This window comes from Polypterus senegalus, chromosome 11 (assembly GCF_016835505.1).
Source record: "Polypterus senegalus isolate Bchr_013 chromosome 11, ASM1683550v1, whole genome shotgun sequence".
Lineage (NCBI taxonomy): Eukaryota > Metazoa > Chordata > Cladistia > Polypteriformes > Polypteridae > Polypterus > Polypterus senegalus.
The window spans coordinates 122695328-122712471 of record NC_053164.1 but is presented as its reverse complement, the minus strand read 5'-3'; the positions used below and the strand labels follow the sequence as shown (position 1 = coordinate 122712471).

Genomic DNA, 17144 nt, shown 5'->3' with positions numbered 1-17144 from the left:
CTTTTTTAAATTAGATGGAGAATACAAAAAAATTAAGAAGTCTAGCAATTACATCTAGTTACCCTATAAATATGTTCAAGCAATTCCATAACAAACTTCTTACAAATAAAAAATGTGTTGCTAAAGCTGGGCAACCCTTCTATATAAATTTTAATTTTAACTCAGTTATACTCTTTAAGTGAGATGGGTTAGTGCAGTGTATTCTGCAAAAGAAGCTACAACGGAGATGGGAAGGTTGTGAATGTTACAAAGATGCTTGGTTTGTAAGTGAATACCCCAACTTCAAGAATACTAATGTTATACTAATATATTGTATATGTGATCATTTGCAGATATGTATAGAAAACACTACACAGCATTACACCCTGGCAGCTGTGTGGTGCCATGAGCTTGGCTGTGGATCACCCATTTCTACACACTTGGATATACCTGTGAATAATATTTCCATGCCATTCCTAGAGGTGTTGAACTGCAAAGGTAATAATGTGCAATGGAAACCACTCAAAAGCAAAAGCTGTGTGCCATTTTGAGTACAATTTGCTGAAAATCCAGAATGTTTTTTTCCTTTATTCCTAGTTAAAACTATACAGAAGCACATAGTTTGTTGATGAGGCACATTGTGTATTCTTCATAAAAGAAAACGTGGCTGTGCCAAGATAATCTTAATTTTACAGCTGTTTTTTAAAGATTATTCTGATTAAAAGCACATTTATAAGGGCATAACAAGATCAATAACATGCTTTACAATGTTTCTTTGTAGTTCATTAAATGTAATAAATCCCTTCCGGAAACATTATTGCAGAGGTTCAGGAATTCATATTACTGTATAAGACTGGAAGCCGGCATTTGAAATGAGCTGCACATTACTTTAGAAGTGTTCAAGTCTTTAGGAGACCTAATTTTATAAAGCTTGGCATTATTATGAGTACCACAATTATATAGTGTTGTTAAAAAAGGTTTATTTTAAATTATTTTAATGTATTTAATGGCCAGTAGACAGGAGCACTTACAGTCTGAGTGGAGTCATCTACCTGATTAACAGCAAACACTCTAAGTTTCCTGTGACTTTCTAGAAAGCACTTTCACTGGGTTAGATATCTTGTGGCATGTGCCATTTTAAATTATAAGTCCATCATTACTTGTGGTAAATTGATTCCAGTGTCAACAAGTGAGCCAGTAGAATCTGTGTGAGAAGGACCACCAACAGGATGAAAGCTGCAAAATTCTATTTGCTAGTATGAAAATTAAGGAGAGGTTATGCAGCTGCAGAAATTTAGTAGAGACCTCATACCTCAGAGTGGTTGAAGAGGCAGGAGTAAATATAGATGGGACCTAGTAACATCATTTGTGATTTGTCTGAGGGTTTTTTTAAGACATCGCCTGTGGCAGCTATCAGACTAGACTATAGTGAAACAGTTTTCCTGTTCTGTGTAAAAAAATAAATATACCTGTTTGTCTATGGGCCCAAACTACTCAAAGTTACACTGTTGCTCTGAAGAGATATATTTGATATTTTCAGATAGTCCATAACGTTCAAATGATATTTCACTCATTTCCTGGCACCCAATATACAGTATGCCATGAAGATAGGACACAATATTGTCTAGCTTTGATTATCTTTACCCAGTAGGATGAAGTCACAGACTTAGGAAGTATTTAGTTGTTCTTTGAATCAGTATGAATTAGCAGAAATTGATTTTTATCATGTCAGAGGATGTTTTTCTGTCTAGTATCCTGAATTCCTCCACTGATAATAATGGTGTCCGAGGGGCTTATCAGCTGCCGTAACACCATTTGAAATAAGTTATCTAACTTATGTCTGGCAGGAAAAATAAGCAATATCATAATTTTATTTTGCCTGTGCACTTCTGGTTTGCTTTTTGAAAATCAAGGCTAATCAATTCAAGTCAGTGATGAGCTACAAAAAGTTCAGTATTCTTTGCATTGTTAAATATTGCTAAAGTAATTTGTAAAAAGAAAGTAGATCCTGAAGCAAGAATGTTTTGAGCACAAAACATTACACATAACAGTGTAGCTGCACTCTTTTCTCAGGCCAGCAATTCAGAAGCACCTGGCCATTTCCATAGCACCCAATGAATAAACAAGGACCCACACAAAGTGGTTCTTACCAGTATTAGACTGAGCTGTAACTTCCCCCCTGTAAACACCAACTCTATATTGTTATTTTTTCTTCTGTGGTGGCACAGTCATGTTTTGGTGCTCTTGCAGATTCTCTTTCTCACTCCATCCATGCCAACAGATGGAACAATGTAATATTAAAATTCAAATACATCACCCAGGGTAGACCATTATTCCATCTGATACTAATGAATAAGTGGAATTTTGCTCCAGGACTGACTGCTTCTTTAGAGTTGCGTTGTGTCTAGGACATTCTAACAATATCATATGGGGGCATTCCTGGAAAAGGAGTATAAATATAATGAATAATAGTCGAATGACTGGAGTCACTCTTTTACTTTGTCTAAGTCTCTTGTTTGTGTGTCCATTGTACATTCTCTCAGGTCAGGTCACCTTCTGTTGCAGTACAGGGAGAATCTTAGACTCCCACAAAATACATGCACATCTTTTGCAGAATTCCTTTCATGCTTATTTCCTAAATAAAACTAAAAGGTGTTTCAGGGGCTGCCTGTTGGACGTAAACCTGTTTTATCTGTTTACATTTTTTGGGGCATTTTTTTTGTAACTTTTATATTTTGAATGTTTAATTTTCAGAATAGAATGCAGAATACTGCAAAGCTTTAAAAAAACAGTACTGTAAAGTAATAAATCTTCATTGGCAGATATAAAAGATAAAATTGTACTCGCTAAATAGCCTTTGTGTACTTTCATTACATGGACGGTGAAGTATGTTTTTTAATATTTTGATATTGTACTAAGTTAAACAATCTTAATTTTATTGTTATTTTTTTTATTGCATGGTGAAAAACAAAAGTATTCAAGTATTGGAAAATAAAACTTTTGTTTTTTATCCATATAACAAAAAATAAAGTTTTTCTTCCAGTGAAGATAAAAACAGCTGAAACGTTGCACCTAGTTTTAAAAACACAATTTATTCACATATGTAAAAAATATGACTTAAACTCTTGGTTTTGTTTCATTTTAAGCTCTGTCTGGACTTGTTATATTCTGTAGATGATTACATTTGAAACTGTCTTGACTTACATCTCATATACCATAGCATCTAGTATTCCTAGTACAAACTAAAATACTTTTATACGCATGTATAAATGCAAACTAGATGAATACATAAATAGATGAGGGCTGAGGCAGTCCGAATCTTAAAGCTGGGAGAATGTATTGAGAACAGTGCACATCCAGAATAACATCAGTGTATCCAATCAGTTATAATCTCCAGGTTATGGAATCTAGTGAAAGAGTGAATCTTTCAGTCATTATGTGCTGAGTGACATCCTTCAGTAATCCAAGGAGACAAATGTCCTTACTGATATCAGATTAATTTACATCTCTCTCTCATACAAAGTTTACAACAATACTTTTATTTGATTTTGGAATTAGACTGAGTAAAACAAAAATTGTCCACCTGATGATAGTCAGTTATATGGTCAAAGCCACTGCACCTGATCATCACAAGTGTTTTGTTCATTAAAAAGTAAGTATAACATACAAAAGCAAAACAATAGCAAATATCAGTAAGAAAACAAGATGTTGAGTGTCACCTTATTAAAACAAAATTATTATTGCATTGTAATCTTTCTTTAAAAGGTAGGGTCTGCAATGAAATTAGCTTTTAAAATCCTGCAAAAATATCTATACTGTGAAATGAACCACTTTCTTTGAAAGGATTCCAAATATTAAACTGTTCTACAGTTGTAAAGTTTACTTTTTTTTTTTATTGTCAGGCAAATATTGTAAGAATTCATTGCTATAACGGCACCTTCTAAAAAGTTGAAAGTTCTCTTTAAAGTGGTCATAAGAAGATTTTGGACTAGTGTTCTGTCCAGTATACAGGTCTATGTTTAGTGCCTGAAGGAAATGACAGCAGTATTCAAATAGTTTAAGAAAATAAATGGACCGTGTCTTTGTTATGTAAAGATACACTAATTGGCTGATTAAAAATGATCAATTTTCATTCTTCCTTGTGCTCTATAATGGGTTACATTTTATCCATTTTTAGGTAGAATTGTGAGCCAAACATATACAGTAAATAGCACTAGAGTGTTATTCTCTTACTAGCTGCTACCAGCAAAGGTAGTTGTTAAAACAGATGCAACAAAAAATATATATTTTAACTTGAACACAGCTTGCTCTGTCTCTTTCTGTCTTTATCAATATCAATTTAGTTTACTTTCTGCCCAGATTAGATTTTTACAGGACAGGAAATAATGAGAATGTTTCTGGATATGCTCCTTCAATTATTCCAGTGAGAATTTAGAAAAGGGGCTTTAAATACTCAGTAAATAAAGTAAAGTTTACTAGTAGTAAATACTCAGTAATTAAAGAAGACTCTTTAGCCATCATTACAGATGAACTCCCTAACTCCCTTACCCTAACCTAAAAGTCCTTTATTTACACCAATAGGTGCAGTCCCATGTGCTCTTGTTTAATGCAACATGGTGGACTAAGGAAATGTACGTTTAATAACTAGCAATCATTTCAGTTATACCAGTCATTTAATTCTAAGGTTTCACTTTCCATTGGTTACTCCCATGATCTTCACTAAGTGGATAATCTTTATCAATGACCTGTTTGATCAGTGCTACATTTGCCAGTTGCTCCACTCTTGCTGTATAAAACCCTGGTAAACTTGAGTGTTGAGTATATAAGCACTACTGAAATTGAAGAATAATATATCATTTTGAAGATGCTGAAGTAGGTTAGTGATAAAAAAATTTAGCTAGCCCAAAATGTATTTGTAAGTTATATTAGGTGGATGGGCAATGTTAAATTGGCCCTGTGATGTGTGTGTGTGTTCACCTTGCAATGGGCTGGCACCTTGTCCAGGGATTGTTCCAGCCTTGTGCCCGATGCTAGCTGTGTTGGGCTCCAGCTTCCCCGTGACCCTGCTCTGGAAAAGCAGGTTTAGAAGATGGCTGAATAGATGTAGTTTGAGCATTTATATAATCAAGGAAAGAAAACAGGTGCTAGGTACAGTAGATCAGGAACCTAAGCCTCTGAAGCCCCTACCCCGCCTCCCGACACCACTGCATCGATCCAGGCTTGCCTTGGATCTAAGGACACCATTTCTGTCATTACTCCTCTCTCCCTTACTGTAAATTTACACTGCGCTTGCAAACCATTGAGCTTTACCAAACTTTCTCCTTTACATTTTAGACATCGCTATACATACCAAAAATGATTACGTCTCTTTTTTCCTGTCCAGTAGAGGATGTAGTAACAAAACTCTACTCTAAGACAGACAGAGGGTTTTATGTAATCAACAGAAGTTAGGACACCTGTGCAAATTGTTTGATTCAATTTGCAAGGCTTTATTTACTTTAATTGCAGCAGATAATTTGTAAGTTGTAATCTATTAGTTGTTCCCTGAAGAAAGCCGATTTGTAATATTCTGAAATTAACTTTTTTTCTTCAGTTTTTGTTAATTTAAACTTTAAATTTAAACCTCTGGCACTTTACTGTTTACCTTTTCACCATTTTAGGTCATTCATTGCATTTCATTTGCTATACCCATTTCTGGCTGATAATATGTAATTGTGGCTTTCAACTGAAAAATAAAGTACGGTACTTCTAAAAGAAAAAGATAAGGTCCACTCTGATCCAAACATTTCCTGGCAATTAAGCGCCTGTTTTTATTACAGTTAAAGTTCAACAGTCCTGGTCTACATTTATTTTTAAAATAAGAGATGGTTTACTGGTATAGGGCTACAAGAATCTGTTGAAGGTCATTAAATTTTATTAACTCTATTCTGAAATGCTGCTGTTGAAAAATAAGAGGATTAAAATAAAACACGTGCCTTTTGTCCTACAACAGACAAACACACATTATATCTTTTGGCTAATAACTGCGGTATAAACTTGATATGGCAAAGCTGTGTTTCTTAATGTAAATGAATGAAAAATAATTACAGTACATTAGTCCAGTCTCAATTAATGTGCATTCCCAATATACATTTTATTTAATTATTAAGGATATTAGATTAGATTAGATAAACTTTATTAATCAAGAAAGGAAATTTTGATGCATACAGTAGTAGAAACATCAAAACAAAGAGACTCACAGGACAAAAAATTAAATATAATACAGTACAATACAAGTCTTTCTTATTTAGAAAAGGTGAGAAAAACATACACAACTAAATCAAAACTTTATTCTGTTCTGTTCAAATATACTTTTTGTAGTATAATTTAGAAAATACATCCTGGATAATTGTAAAATACTGTATTAAATTAGAAAGTATTTTTTTCCCATTTATCCTGTTATGTAATGCAACATAGAACAGATGCATGTGAAAATATATTTTCTATGCAGTCATAATGTTTAAGTATTACTATGCCAAATAAATATAAAAACCAACTCATCTTCTTAAATGTGCACATGAATAGAAATTGATCTAACAGCATGAATGTAGTGAGCAAATATGAGTATATTCCTATATCTCCTCATTTGATTAATGAGTACTGTATAACATAACATTCTTAAACCAACTAATTTCAATTCACAAAGGGCAGCAATAAAGACAGAGTATAAAGACAGAGAGCGGAAGAGAGAGAGATCTCAAATAAAGTGCCGGCAGCTAGGAAACCATTTAAATGGACTGCTCAGCAGTGTAAAACATCCAGGTGGTTCTACAAGACACTATAGTCTGGTGGTGAAGTAGCTATAGATTATCACAAATAACACTGGGATGGGTTTCAAAGGCCACACTTGTCATTGCTAAAAATATAGGGAAATCTCTTGGTGTAAACACTCACCACAGAAGAAAAGGGAGACTTAGTTAGAGGAAAAATAACAGGTGAGAAGGAAAGCGTTTGCTGTGTATGAAGAGATGACAAAAGCAAATTAACTCCAACAGGAAAAATCTATCTGTGACTTGAGGAACAGAAGGGCAGCAGATTGTTTTGTTTATGTTGTGGTTGTTTGGTTACTATGTGTTCTCAATTAGCAAGTATTTACTTTTTCTTTTGACAGCTTTTGTATTTTAAACAATAATGAGAACATCTGTCAATGGTTCTATATAATATATTACATTGATAAGAAAGTAAATCGATTCAGTACCTTCACCCATTTACTAAATCCAATTAACTTCAGTTCAGGGTCAGTCAGCCTAACATGTCCATTTTTCGAATGTTGGGGGATGAAACACCTGGAGAAAATAGGAAGAGTCACCAGAGACATGAATGTCACTGCCAAGGTAAGTAAGCCTCTCAACAAGGTTAACACTCTCTCTGCAAACAGAAATACTGCTGATGTCTGTGCCCAATAGGTCATTAAAAGCCTGGATCTTGTTCTCTTATCCAGGACACTCTTAAGCTCAGACACTCAGACTCCTTAGTCAGTCTCTCGAGTGCCTGATCAGTGCCTCGAATGACTCCACAAAGATCACAGCATCGTCAGCAAAGTCAAGATCCATGAATCTTTGTTTGCCAACAGATGCCCCACAGCCGCTGGACCCCACGACCTTGCCCATCACCCAGTCCATACAAGCATTGAACAGAGTAGGAACAAGAACACACCCCTCACGAACCCCACAATCAACTGGGAAAACGCAGAGGTCCTGCCTCCACTCTGCACAGCACTCACAGTACCAGTGTACAGGCCAGCCATTATATCCAGCAACTTCGAGGGGATCCCGCGAACCCTCAGGATGACCCACAGGGCAGCTCGATCAGCTGAGTCGAACACTTTGTGAAAATCAATAAAGGCTGCAAAGAAACTCTGCTGACATTCACATTTGCGCTCCATGAGAACCCTAAGTGCCAGGATGCGGTTGATGGTACACTTCTTAAGCGTAAAACCAGACTGTTCCGGTCATTGGTAGGTGAGGAAGTGATCACGGATCCTATTGAGGACGACCCTAGCAAGGACCTTACCCGGCACCGAGAGCAGTGTTATCCCCCAGTAGTTGCTGAAATCCAGGCAATCACTTTCCAGATAGGGACGATAAGTCCCGTTTTTCAGTCAGTTGGGATGATGCCATGCTCCCAAATGGAAGCAAAGATTGCTTGCAATGCCAGGAGGACAGCCTTACCACCAGCCTGGAGAAGTTCACCCTGAATACCACAGATCCCTGCAGCCTTCCCTTTGTTGAAGGTTTGTGAACCTTGGTTGGTTCACCACCTGTGCAATCTCAGTGAGATTGGGTGGTTCACAGCTAACTGGAGAATCAGACTCAAGAACCGTGGACCGAGAGATATTCAACATCCTAGCCGGAGAATCAGCTTTGAACAACTGCTCAAAGTAGCCAGCCGAAGAACAGATTCAGATGTGCATAATGCTTCGATTCCTCTGTAAGCAGGACGTGGGTCACTAGACCACAGATGGTGTGTCACTTGCTCATAGATTCCTCTAACAAACACCACTTTATCTGCCCTCAGAGCCCTCGCAGCCGTCCTTCTCAGTTCCCAGTACAGACCAGAATTGCCATTGAGCTGTGCGCTGCGACTCTCCTCAGTGATATGTCATGGAACCCACATCACATTAGGATCAGCAGTCGTACCCAAATCTGAAAGTTCGTCACACAAACTGCATGAAAACTCATTAGAAGCAGCTTGGTCTTGGAGTCTAGCCAAGTCCAGGCTCATTTTCCTATTAGGTGGCAATCTACTGGACCTAAACTGGAACCTAAGAGTAGCAACAAGTCTGTGGTCAGAATTCACAAACTGGGCACTTCTGTAGACCCTGCAGTTTTGCAAGAGCCTCCAGCATCTGCCCACGAGGGTGTGATCGATCTCCTTCACCGCACCACCAGTATTGGAGTACCAAGTCCAACGATGTGGTTCAGGGCGCTGGAACCAGGATCCAGCGATTCACAGCCCCTGACCTTTTGCACAGTCAAGGAACATGAAGCCACTTTCACCATGGTCACCAGATCCATGGGGACCAAGACAATTAGCCCTCTCTGTCAGTGCTAGTGGTTGCATTATAGTCACCCATGACCAGAGGAGTGTCACCTTGTGGGCACCCATCAACCACCGAACAAAGCTGCAAATAAAATGTCTCCCTTGCTGAGACATCACTCACTGCGGTCGGAGCATACACTGAGACAAGAGACAAGGCACCCAGGGACTACCGTAATCTGAGTCCCATAATACGCTCGTTGAAAGGAGTGACATCGGACACCATCGGAAGATGCCAATCTGCTACAGCAACAGCTACTCCCCGAGTATGACAGCCATCAGACCGACCAGACCAATAAAAGGTGTATCCACCTACAGAGATCTGGTCAGTCCCTGGTCTGTGTACCTCAAAGAGTCTCGCCACTGGAATGCAGAGTTTATGCAGCTCCTCCAACAACAAAGGAAGATGATTATCGTGCCGGAGAGAGAAGATGTTCCATGCGCCCACCCGTATGGGCTGCCTCAGATTGAGACCTGAGTGCTGCCATGCAGGAGGCGACGCCTCAGCACCACAACAGACCTGACCCTATTGGCTCTCCAATGGTTTCGACTCTTCCGGGGATGGGGCTCCCGAGGGCTTTCCCCCATCCCCTTCATGATGCGAACAGCCTTCCTATAGGCGGCTGAGGCAGAGCTATTTCCGCGGAGAGCAAAAAGGAGTCCTTTCTGTAGTCTCTGAGCTTTGTAAAGATTTATTACGGTGACTGAAGTGCCAATCCTGCCACCAACCCCCATGATTTCCCTGCAAGTTGGAGGACCGCAGTTTAACGTCATACCCAGGACAAATTAACCTAATATTTATATCTTTGGAATGTGGGAGGAAAACCAGAGTCCTGGAGGAACATCCATAAAGGTACAAGGATAATGTGCAGGCTTGTCACAGTACACAGGACTATGGAATTGTGAGACAGCAGTGTTATTTACTATCACCACTTTACCTAAATTTTAAAACAGAACCAGTACTTGAAAGTCATGTACACACATTTTCTCTGAAACATATATTGCATTTTTAAATACAGCACATTGTTGAATGTATATTTTTGAGACAGAAAAAAAAATGTATATTTTGTTAATTTGAACCTTTGCTTAAATAAAAGGATAAATGAGAATAAGATAAGATCAAATTAAAAATAAATGAATCACACAGCTCTAAACATGTCTGAATCCTCAGTACATTTTTGTGAATGTATGTAGCCTTATTACTTTTAAATGTTGGTTTGTGAATAAAAACCTATACACGATACTTGCCATACACTCTGCTGTTTGATTCCTAAGGTATAGTAACTGATTTGGAATGCCATATACAGTAATAAAATTTAAAACCTTATAAAAAAAACAGATGCCAAGCACCACATATCCAATCAATTTAACCTGAAGGAGCTATGCAAGCTGGAATGGGCTAATATAACTCCAACAAGATGTGGTAAATTGATTATGATCTGCCGCAAGCTGTAATGAAAGCTAAAGGTGGTCCTACAAAGAAGAGGAACACTGCGTACAAAATAAAAATAAAAAGCCAGTACGTTTGACAGAAATATATGGAATGTGTTTCAATATGTAGTAAAGTATAATAATTCTAGCAGGATGAAACAGCCTTAGTTTTGCTAAGCCTGTGTACAACGTATTATTTAACCACAAAATTGTAAACTAGAAGTGTGTATCTGGTTGTCTATACAATTTTATAGTTGAGAAGAGTATTAAATTGTAGCATATTTATAAGTTATTTTATAGTAGTTCTCAGAAGATAGTGGACACATAAAACGAACATTTTGGTATCATGCATTATGAAACAGAGAAGTTTACTTTAAAAAATGTGTCATGTTATGAATTTATATAGGAAACATTCATCTTGAGAAAATCTTGATACCATGCATCTCTTGAGAATGCATGATCTACTAAACATGCTTTCGTACACACACACAAACACACACGTACACATACAGGATTTTTAGTAGTATGGTATTTTCAGTTTTTTTACTTTTTTAAAAATTGAAAAATTTCTAATATCTTGTTTTTGTTTTGTCATTCTCAAGTGAGTGGTGCTTGACGAGAAAAGAAATAAATTGTAAATGATTTTAGCATTAGGCTCCAGTATGCAGCATACAAAATGTACCTATATGAGAGTGCCTTGCTGAAGGCACCCACATATATATATATATATATATATATATATATATATATATATATATATATTTATTTATTTAATTATATGAACGGCACACATGGATGGGCATTGCTGTTGTAATGGGTGAAAGTTCCTTACCTGGCCGGGAAGCCAACCAGCAAGAAGAACCGGATGATAGCCAAGAAATGCCCTACATTGGCCAGGAGGCTAGCACAAGGTGCCTTTATGGAAGTGGCCACGCTGGCATCCCAGCTGAGACTAGGCTGAAGAACCTCACCCAGCCGCGGGGCCAGTATAATGAAGAGACAGTGGAGGCAATCCCTGTTTACTATGAACTCCCCCAATACACTAGGAGGCAGCATCCCTGGGCTTCAGTGCTCATCCGGACAACCGCAGAGTACTCTGGTAATTGTTGTTCTGTGAAGTAACCCTACTGGGCTCCTTGGGTTCATTGACATATTTGGTGGTTACTTTGGTCATTATTGGTGTCCCATCCTCCTGCTCTGCCAAGGCATTCATCAACATACAGGGATTATATTTAAAATTTATGTTGTATTTGACATCTGTCATAAAAAATGCATTACATTACTGTATGTCATTTCAGGGTAACTCAAAGGTAACACAGAAGCCAGAGTCATTATATTTATTTTATTTTATTTCATTTTAATTTTTTATAGCAGTCCTCTCTAATTTTTCAGATAGAATTTCTTTCTAACTCAAGCTTTGATAGTTGTTTTTTTTGAAGCTGTGTATGTTCATTAAAGCTGTGTATTTTCAAGAGACATATGTCAAAGGTTCTTCACTTATCAATTAAAGAGGCAGTGGTCAAAAAAGTTTCTCTGCACCAAGAGTCACCTCAAAATCTCTTGTAGCTTCCTGGCTGATTATTGTAGTTTTCTTCAGTTGGTTTGAAGACCAGTTACAGGCGTGAAACTTTAGTTACTTTGGTTAAGTTTTCTATATGGATTTAATATAAAATGGATTTTTCATTACAGCTTTAATAGTTCATATTATGTTGGTGTGATATAAAAACTTAATAAAATGAAAAGGTTAAAGATTTTTAGTCTTGGAAATTGCAAACACTGCGATTTTCACTTGCATTTATATGTTGTGGCAGTATGCCACACAAATCAGCTTTATAATATTACCATACACTACAAAACTCACCACTCTAAGAAATGTAAATGAAACCTGGCACCATCTAGACTAGGAAATTTGCCAGGTACTTTATGAGTTCACTGTTGCTTTCCTGAGCTCTCTCAAAGGGGTATGTGGAACATGTATTGCAAAGGTGTACTGCAGTACTGTGCTCTGCCTATAAGACTGAAATTGTAGAAAGACAGTGCTTGGCTTCTCAAGTGGAAAATTCTGATTGGCACGTGATGGTCTTTGTGTCTAAGTGGGGCAATTTGGTGTGAGCCAGACTCCTGCCTGAAACACTGCTGTCAAATTTACAACATTGTTTTGCTCAGAATTTACAGTAGCTTGTAATTAAAAAAAAGAAACAGAGAAAAAACATATTACATGATACTGAGCAAGATTAATGCAGTATTTTTGTTAGAATATCACTTTTAGAGAACAGTACATTATCCGATAAAAATGTCCAGCTTGAATTTGAAAGTTATAGAATGACTTTAGACTTTGAAGGTGATTTAAAATAAATAGACATACATAAAAACATCAGCAATGTATGATGGTTAAACAGTATGCCGTGCATTGAGGCATTGTAAATGCAGGGGCTTTGTTGCCTTTTTTCCCTTGTGCTCCACTCAGGTATTAATTACATTATAAGGTTTACACTTTAAATTATCCAGTTAATCCAAGCCTCTACTATGTTTCTAGAACTACTGAAGTTATTTTATTTAGTAATTACTTTCATCATGTTCATCAATTATATATTTTAATGTAAAACTAGAGGCTATAATTCTGTTGAAAACTACAATATTTTTTCTGCTTGTTTTGCTTGGTGAACTTTTTGCAACATTCATGGTGTTCATTGTTTCTGAGTTTTTGTAAATATTAAGTGAACTCACATATTGTCTGTTTCCTTATACATTCAGTTTGTGTACACAGCACGTAAAAATCCCTGTTACGAGAGCATATGATTGCTGTTCATTATTAGTAACTGGGAGGGATCAAGAGTGGTAAAAATGTAAGAAGCAATTAACTTTTAGGTGAAATAATGAACATTATATTGAATTGTTTAATTGTCTGCCCAGATGTTCTATTTTTAATCTTAGCTTTGCTATATATTAATAATAAGGTTTTTATCAAACCATAATTTACCTGGAAATACAAATCAGCTAACTAATATACAAGTGTAACATTATGGCATAATTTATTTATAATCGGCTTGTATTGTTATTTAATTAACAGTCATAATTAGAGTGCAAATATCATTAGTTTTCAGATTTGTTTGTATGGTGGTATGAATTTCTCTTTCATGGAAAATCAAATGTAAAACCAAGGATTTTTTTCCACAGCAGCTAAGAACTAAGAGAATATTTTCCACAAACGTAATACCAAAACAGTTTGATGGATGGCTTATGTAGCTATATTGGAGCCATATGTTGACTGGCCAAGTCACAGTCAAAGGTGTGGTGGGTTTAAATTGAATTTCATTTAGGAGGTGGAGATACAGTGGTGTGAAAAACTATTTGCCCCCTTCCTGATTTCTTATTCTTTTGCATGTTTGTCACACAAAATGTTTCTGATCATCAAACACATTTAACCATTAGTCAGATATAACACAAGTAAACACAAAATGCAGTTTTTAAATGATGGTTTTTATTATTTAGGGAGAAAAAAAATCCAAACCTACATGGCCCTGTGTGAAAAAGTAATTGCCCCCTTGTTCAAAAATAACCTAACTGTGGTGTATCACACCTGAGTTCAACTTCCGTAGCCACCCCCAGGCCTGATTACTGCCACACCTGTTTCAATCAAGAAATCACTTAAATAGGAGCTGCCTGACACAGAGAAGTAGACCAAAAGCACCTCAAAAACTAGACATCATGCCAAGATCCAAAGAAATTCAGGAACAAATGAGAACAGAAGTAATTGAGATCTATCAGTCTGGTAAAAGTTATAAAGCCATTTCTAAAGCTTTGGGACTCCAGCGAACCACAATGAGAGCCATTATCCACAAACGGCAAAAACATGGAACAGTGGTGAACCTTCCCAGGAATGGCCGGCTGACCAAAATTACCCCAAGAGCGCAAAGACGATTCATCCGAGAGGTCACAAAAGACCCCAGGACAACGTCTAAAGAACTGCAGGCCTCACTTGCCTCAATTAAGGTCAGTGTTCACGACTCCACCATAAGAAAGAGACTGGGCAAAACGGCCTGCATGGCAGATTTCCAAGACGCAAACCACTGTTAAGCAAAAGAACATTAGGGCTCGTCTCAATTTTGCTAAGAAACATCTCAATGATTGCCAAGACTTTTGGGAAAATACCTTGTGGACTGATGAGACAAAAGTTGAACTTTTTGGAAGGCAAATGTCCCGTTACATCTGGCGTAAAAGGAACACAGCATTTCAGAAAAAGAACATCATACCAACAGTAAAATATGGTGGTGGTAGTGTGATGGTCTGGAGTTGTTTTGCTGCTTCAGGACCTGGAAGGCTTGCTGTGATAGATGGAACCATGAATTCTACTGTCTACCAAAAAATCCTGAAGGAGAATGTCCAGCCATCTGTTCGTCAACTCAAGCTGAAGCGATCTTGGGTGCTGCAACAGGACAATGACCCAAAACACACCAGCAAATCCACCTCTGAATGGCTGAAGAAAAACAAAATGAAGACTTTGGAGTGGCCTAGTCAAAGTCCTGACCTGAATCCAATTGAGATGCTATGGCATGACCTTAAAAAGGCGGTTCATGCTAGAAAACCCTCAAATAAAGCTGAATTACAACAATTCTGCAAAGATGAGTGGGCCAAAATTCCTCCAGAGCGCTGTAAAAGACTCATTGCAAGTTATCGCAAACGCTTGATTGCAGTTATTGCTGCTAAGGGTGGCCCAACCAGTTATTAGGTTCAGGGGGCAATTACTTTTTCACACAGGGCCGTGTAGGTTTGGATTTTTTTTCACCCTAAATAATAAAAACCTTCATTTAAAAACTGCATTTTGTGTTTACTTGTGTTATATTTGACTAATGGTTAAATGTGTTTGATGATCAGAAACATTTTGTGTGACAAACATGCAAAAGAATAAGAAATCAGGAAGGGGGCAAATAGTTTTTCACACCACTGTATATAGGCTGGTTTAGAGGGGCTGGCACAGACTCTTTGCAATTGTGCAGTGTTGATAGATATAGTATAGTTGAGGTTATATATTGCAGGACCCTGTAACATGAATTTATAATCAAAAATGACATTTCTCATTCTCTAAAGTTGCTGTATGTGTGAAGGCCATGGTGAGGATTGAGATACTGCTGGTGGCAATAAAGCTGAAGCTAATGTTGATAGATGACATTTTCACTTCAATGCAACTTGGAGTCAAAGAAATTAAAATATTTTACAGTTCTTTTTATGTATACTCTATGTCTAATAACTATTATAAAAATTCGGTTTTCTTAGAGCCAGTGGGTGTTGTGCTAAAATGACTGAAATTTTAATGCAGATAGCAACAGTTCATCTACAGGGAATAATAGCCTTCCTCATCTGAATTATAAACATTGCAACATGGCTGAGCTTTTTTTATTTTCCTGAATTAGCAATAATAGATGCATCTCAAGTTCTGAAGTTTGCAAATAAGTTATCTATGCACTGTTTGGGATGAACACCTTGCGTATCTGTGTTTATCATGAGCCCCAAAATCCCTTAACAGGGCAAGTGGATTAACAGTAATTATTGCTTAGTTTTTCCATTCACCTTTTAAGAAGAGAATTACTCAAAGAATACAAATAACTAAATAGCAAAATGGTTTCTTTGAAACAGAAACAATGGAAATAATTAAATTGAACAAATTCTGATTACAACAAAAATACTTCCAAGAGAAAAAAAACTAAACTGGAATAATTAATCATATTTCAAGGAGAGAACAAAAGAGGAAACCTTCTTATAATCTTCCTCTAAAGAAACCATTTTCTTTAATCAAATATACTTAAAGCAAACTACAAAAGGGGCAAAATCATATCCCCCCAAAACCAGTCTTCTAAGCACAACAGAAACTGTTAACAAGAAAATATTAAGTAAGTCCAAAATGAACACTAAGACAGAGAAGGATAACTAAAAACACAAGGTTTATTTTTTGAAACGTAGCACATATGTAATGTGTTTAGGGTCCAGCTTCTCTGTTTCTATTGATGGTACACTTGTCAAACCTGCTCCTGTTGTCAGTAATCTTGGGGTTTTGTTTGATTCATCATTGAAGTTTGAGCTACACATTAGGTCTCTTTCCAAAATTTAATTCTATCATCTCCGCAACATTTCCCGCCTCCATCCATTTCTGTTCCTTAATGATGCTCAAACTCTGGTTCATTGTTTCATAATGTCTCGTACTGATTACTGTAATTCCCTTTTCACAAGCCTCCCTGTAGTACTAGGGTGTTGTACAGTGTTTGCCATTATGAATGTAAAGAAGAGCCAAGCAAAATGACACCTTTTATTAGCTAACTAAAAAGATTACAATATGCAAGCTTTCAAAGCAACTCAGGCCCCCTGAAGAATATTGTGGGAAATCTGCAACTTTGGAAAAACTTGGCAAACAGAGCGGCTCACTCAGTTGTTCTTGCAAAACTGAGCAGTTGTTCAAAATCTTGACACTAACTAATATACACCACAATGTTTTGAATCAGTCATGTTGCGAGGTGAAATGTATTGGAATGTGAGTAATGTGTTCTAATGGGTAATGTGTGCTAAACTGCTACTCCCTAAGCTTTTTAAATTATTTGTTCATATTATTCATTCTGTGCAAGTTAGTGATCAGTAAACATTGCTTCCTGAATGAAGATTCAGAC

At 37.0% G+C, this 17144-nt stretch overlaps 1 protein-coding gene across 2 annotated transcripts in view; it reads left to right on the top strand.

Annotated features, from left to right (window-relative positions):
- Positions 1 to 17144, top strand: part of LOC120539487 (lysyl oxidase homolog 2-like) — a 140588-nt gene that overhangs the window by 70783 nt on the left and 52661 nt on the right. For both annotated transcript variants that reach the window (XM_039769593.1, XM_039769592.1), the window contains one exon: positions 333 to 477. In XM_039769593.1, the coding sequence (XP_039625527.1) occupies positions 333 to 477 (145 nt within the window). The remainder of the gene's footprint in view (positions 1 to 332; positions 478 to 17144) is intronic.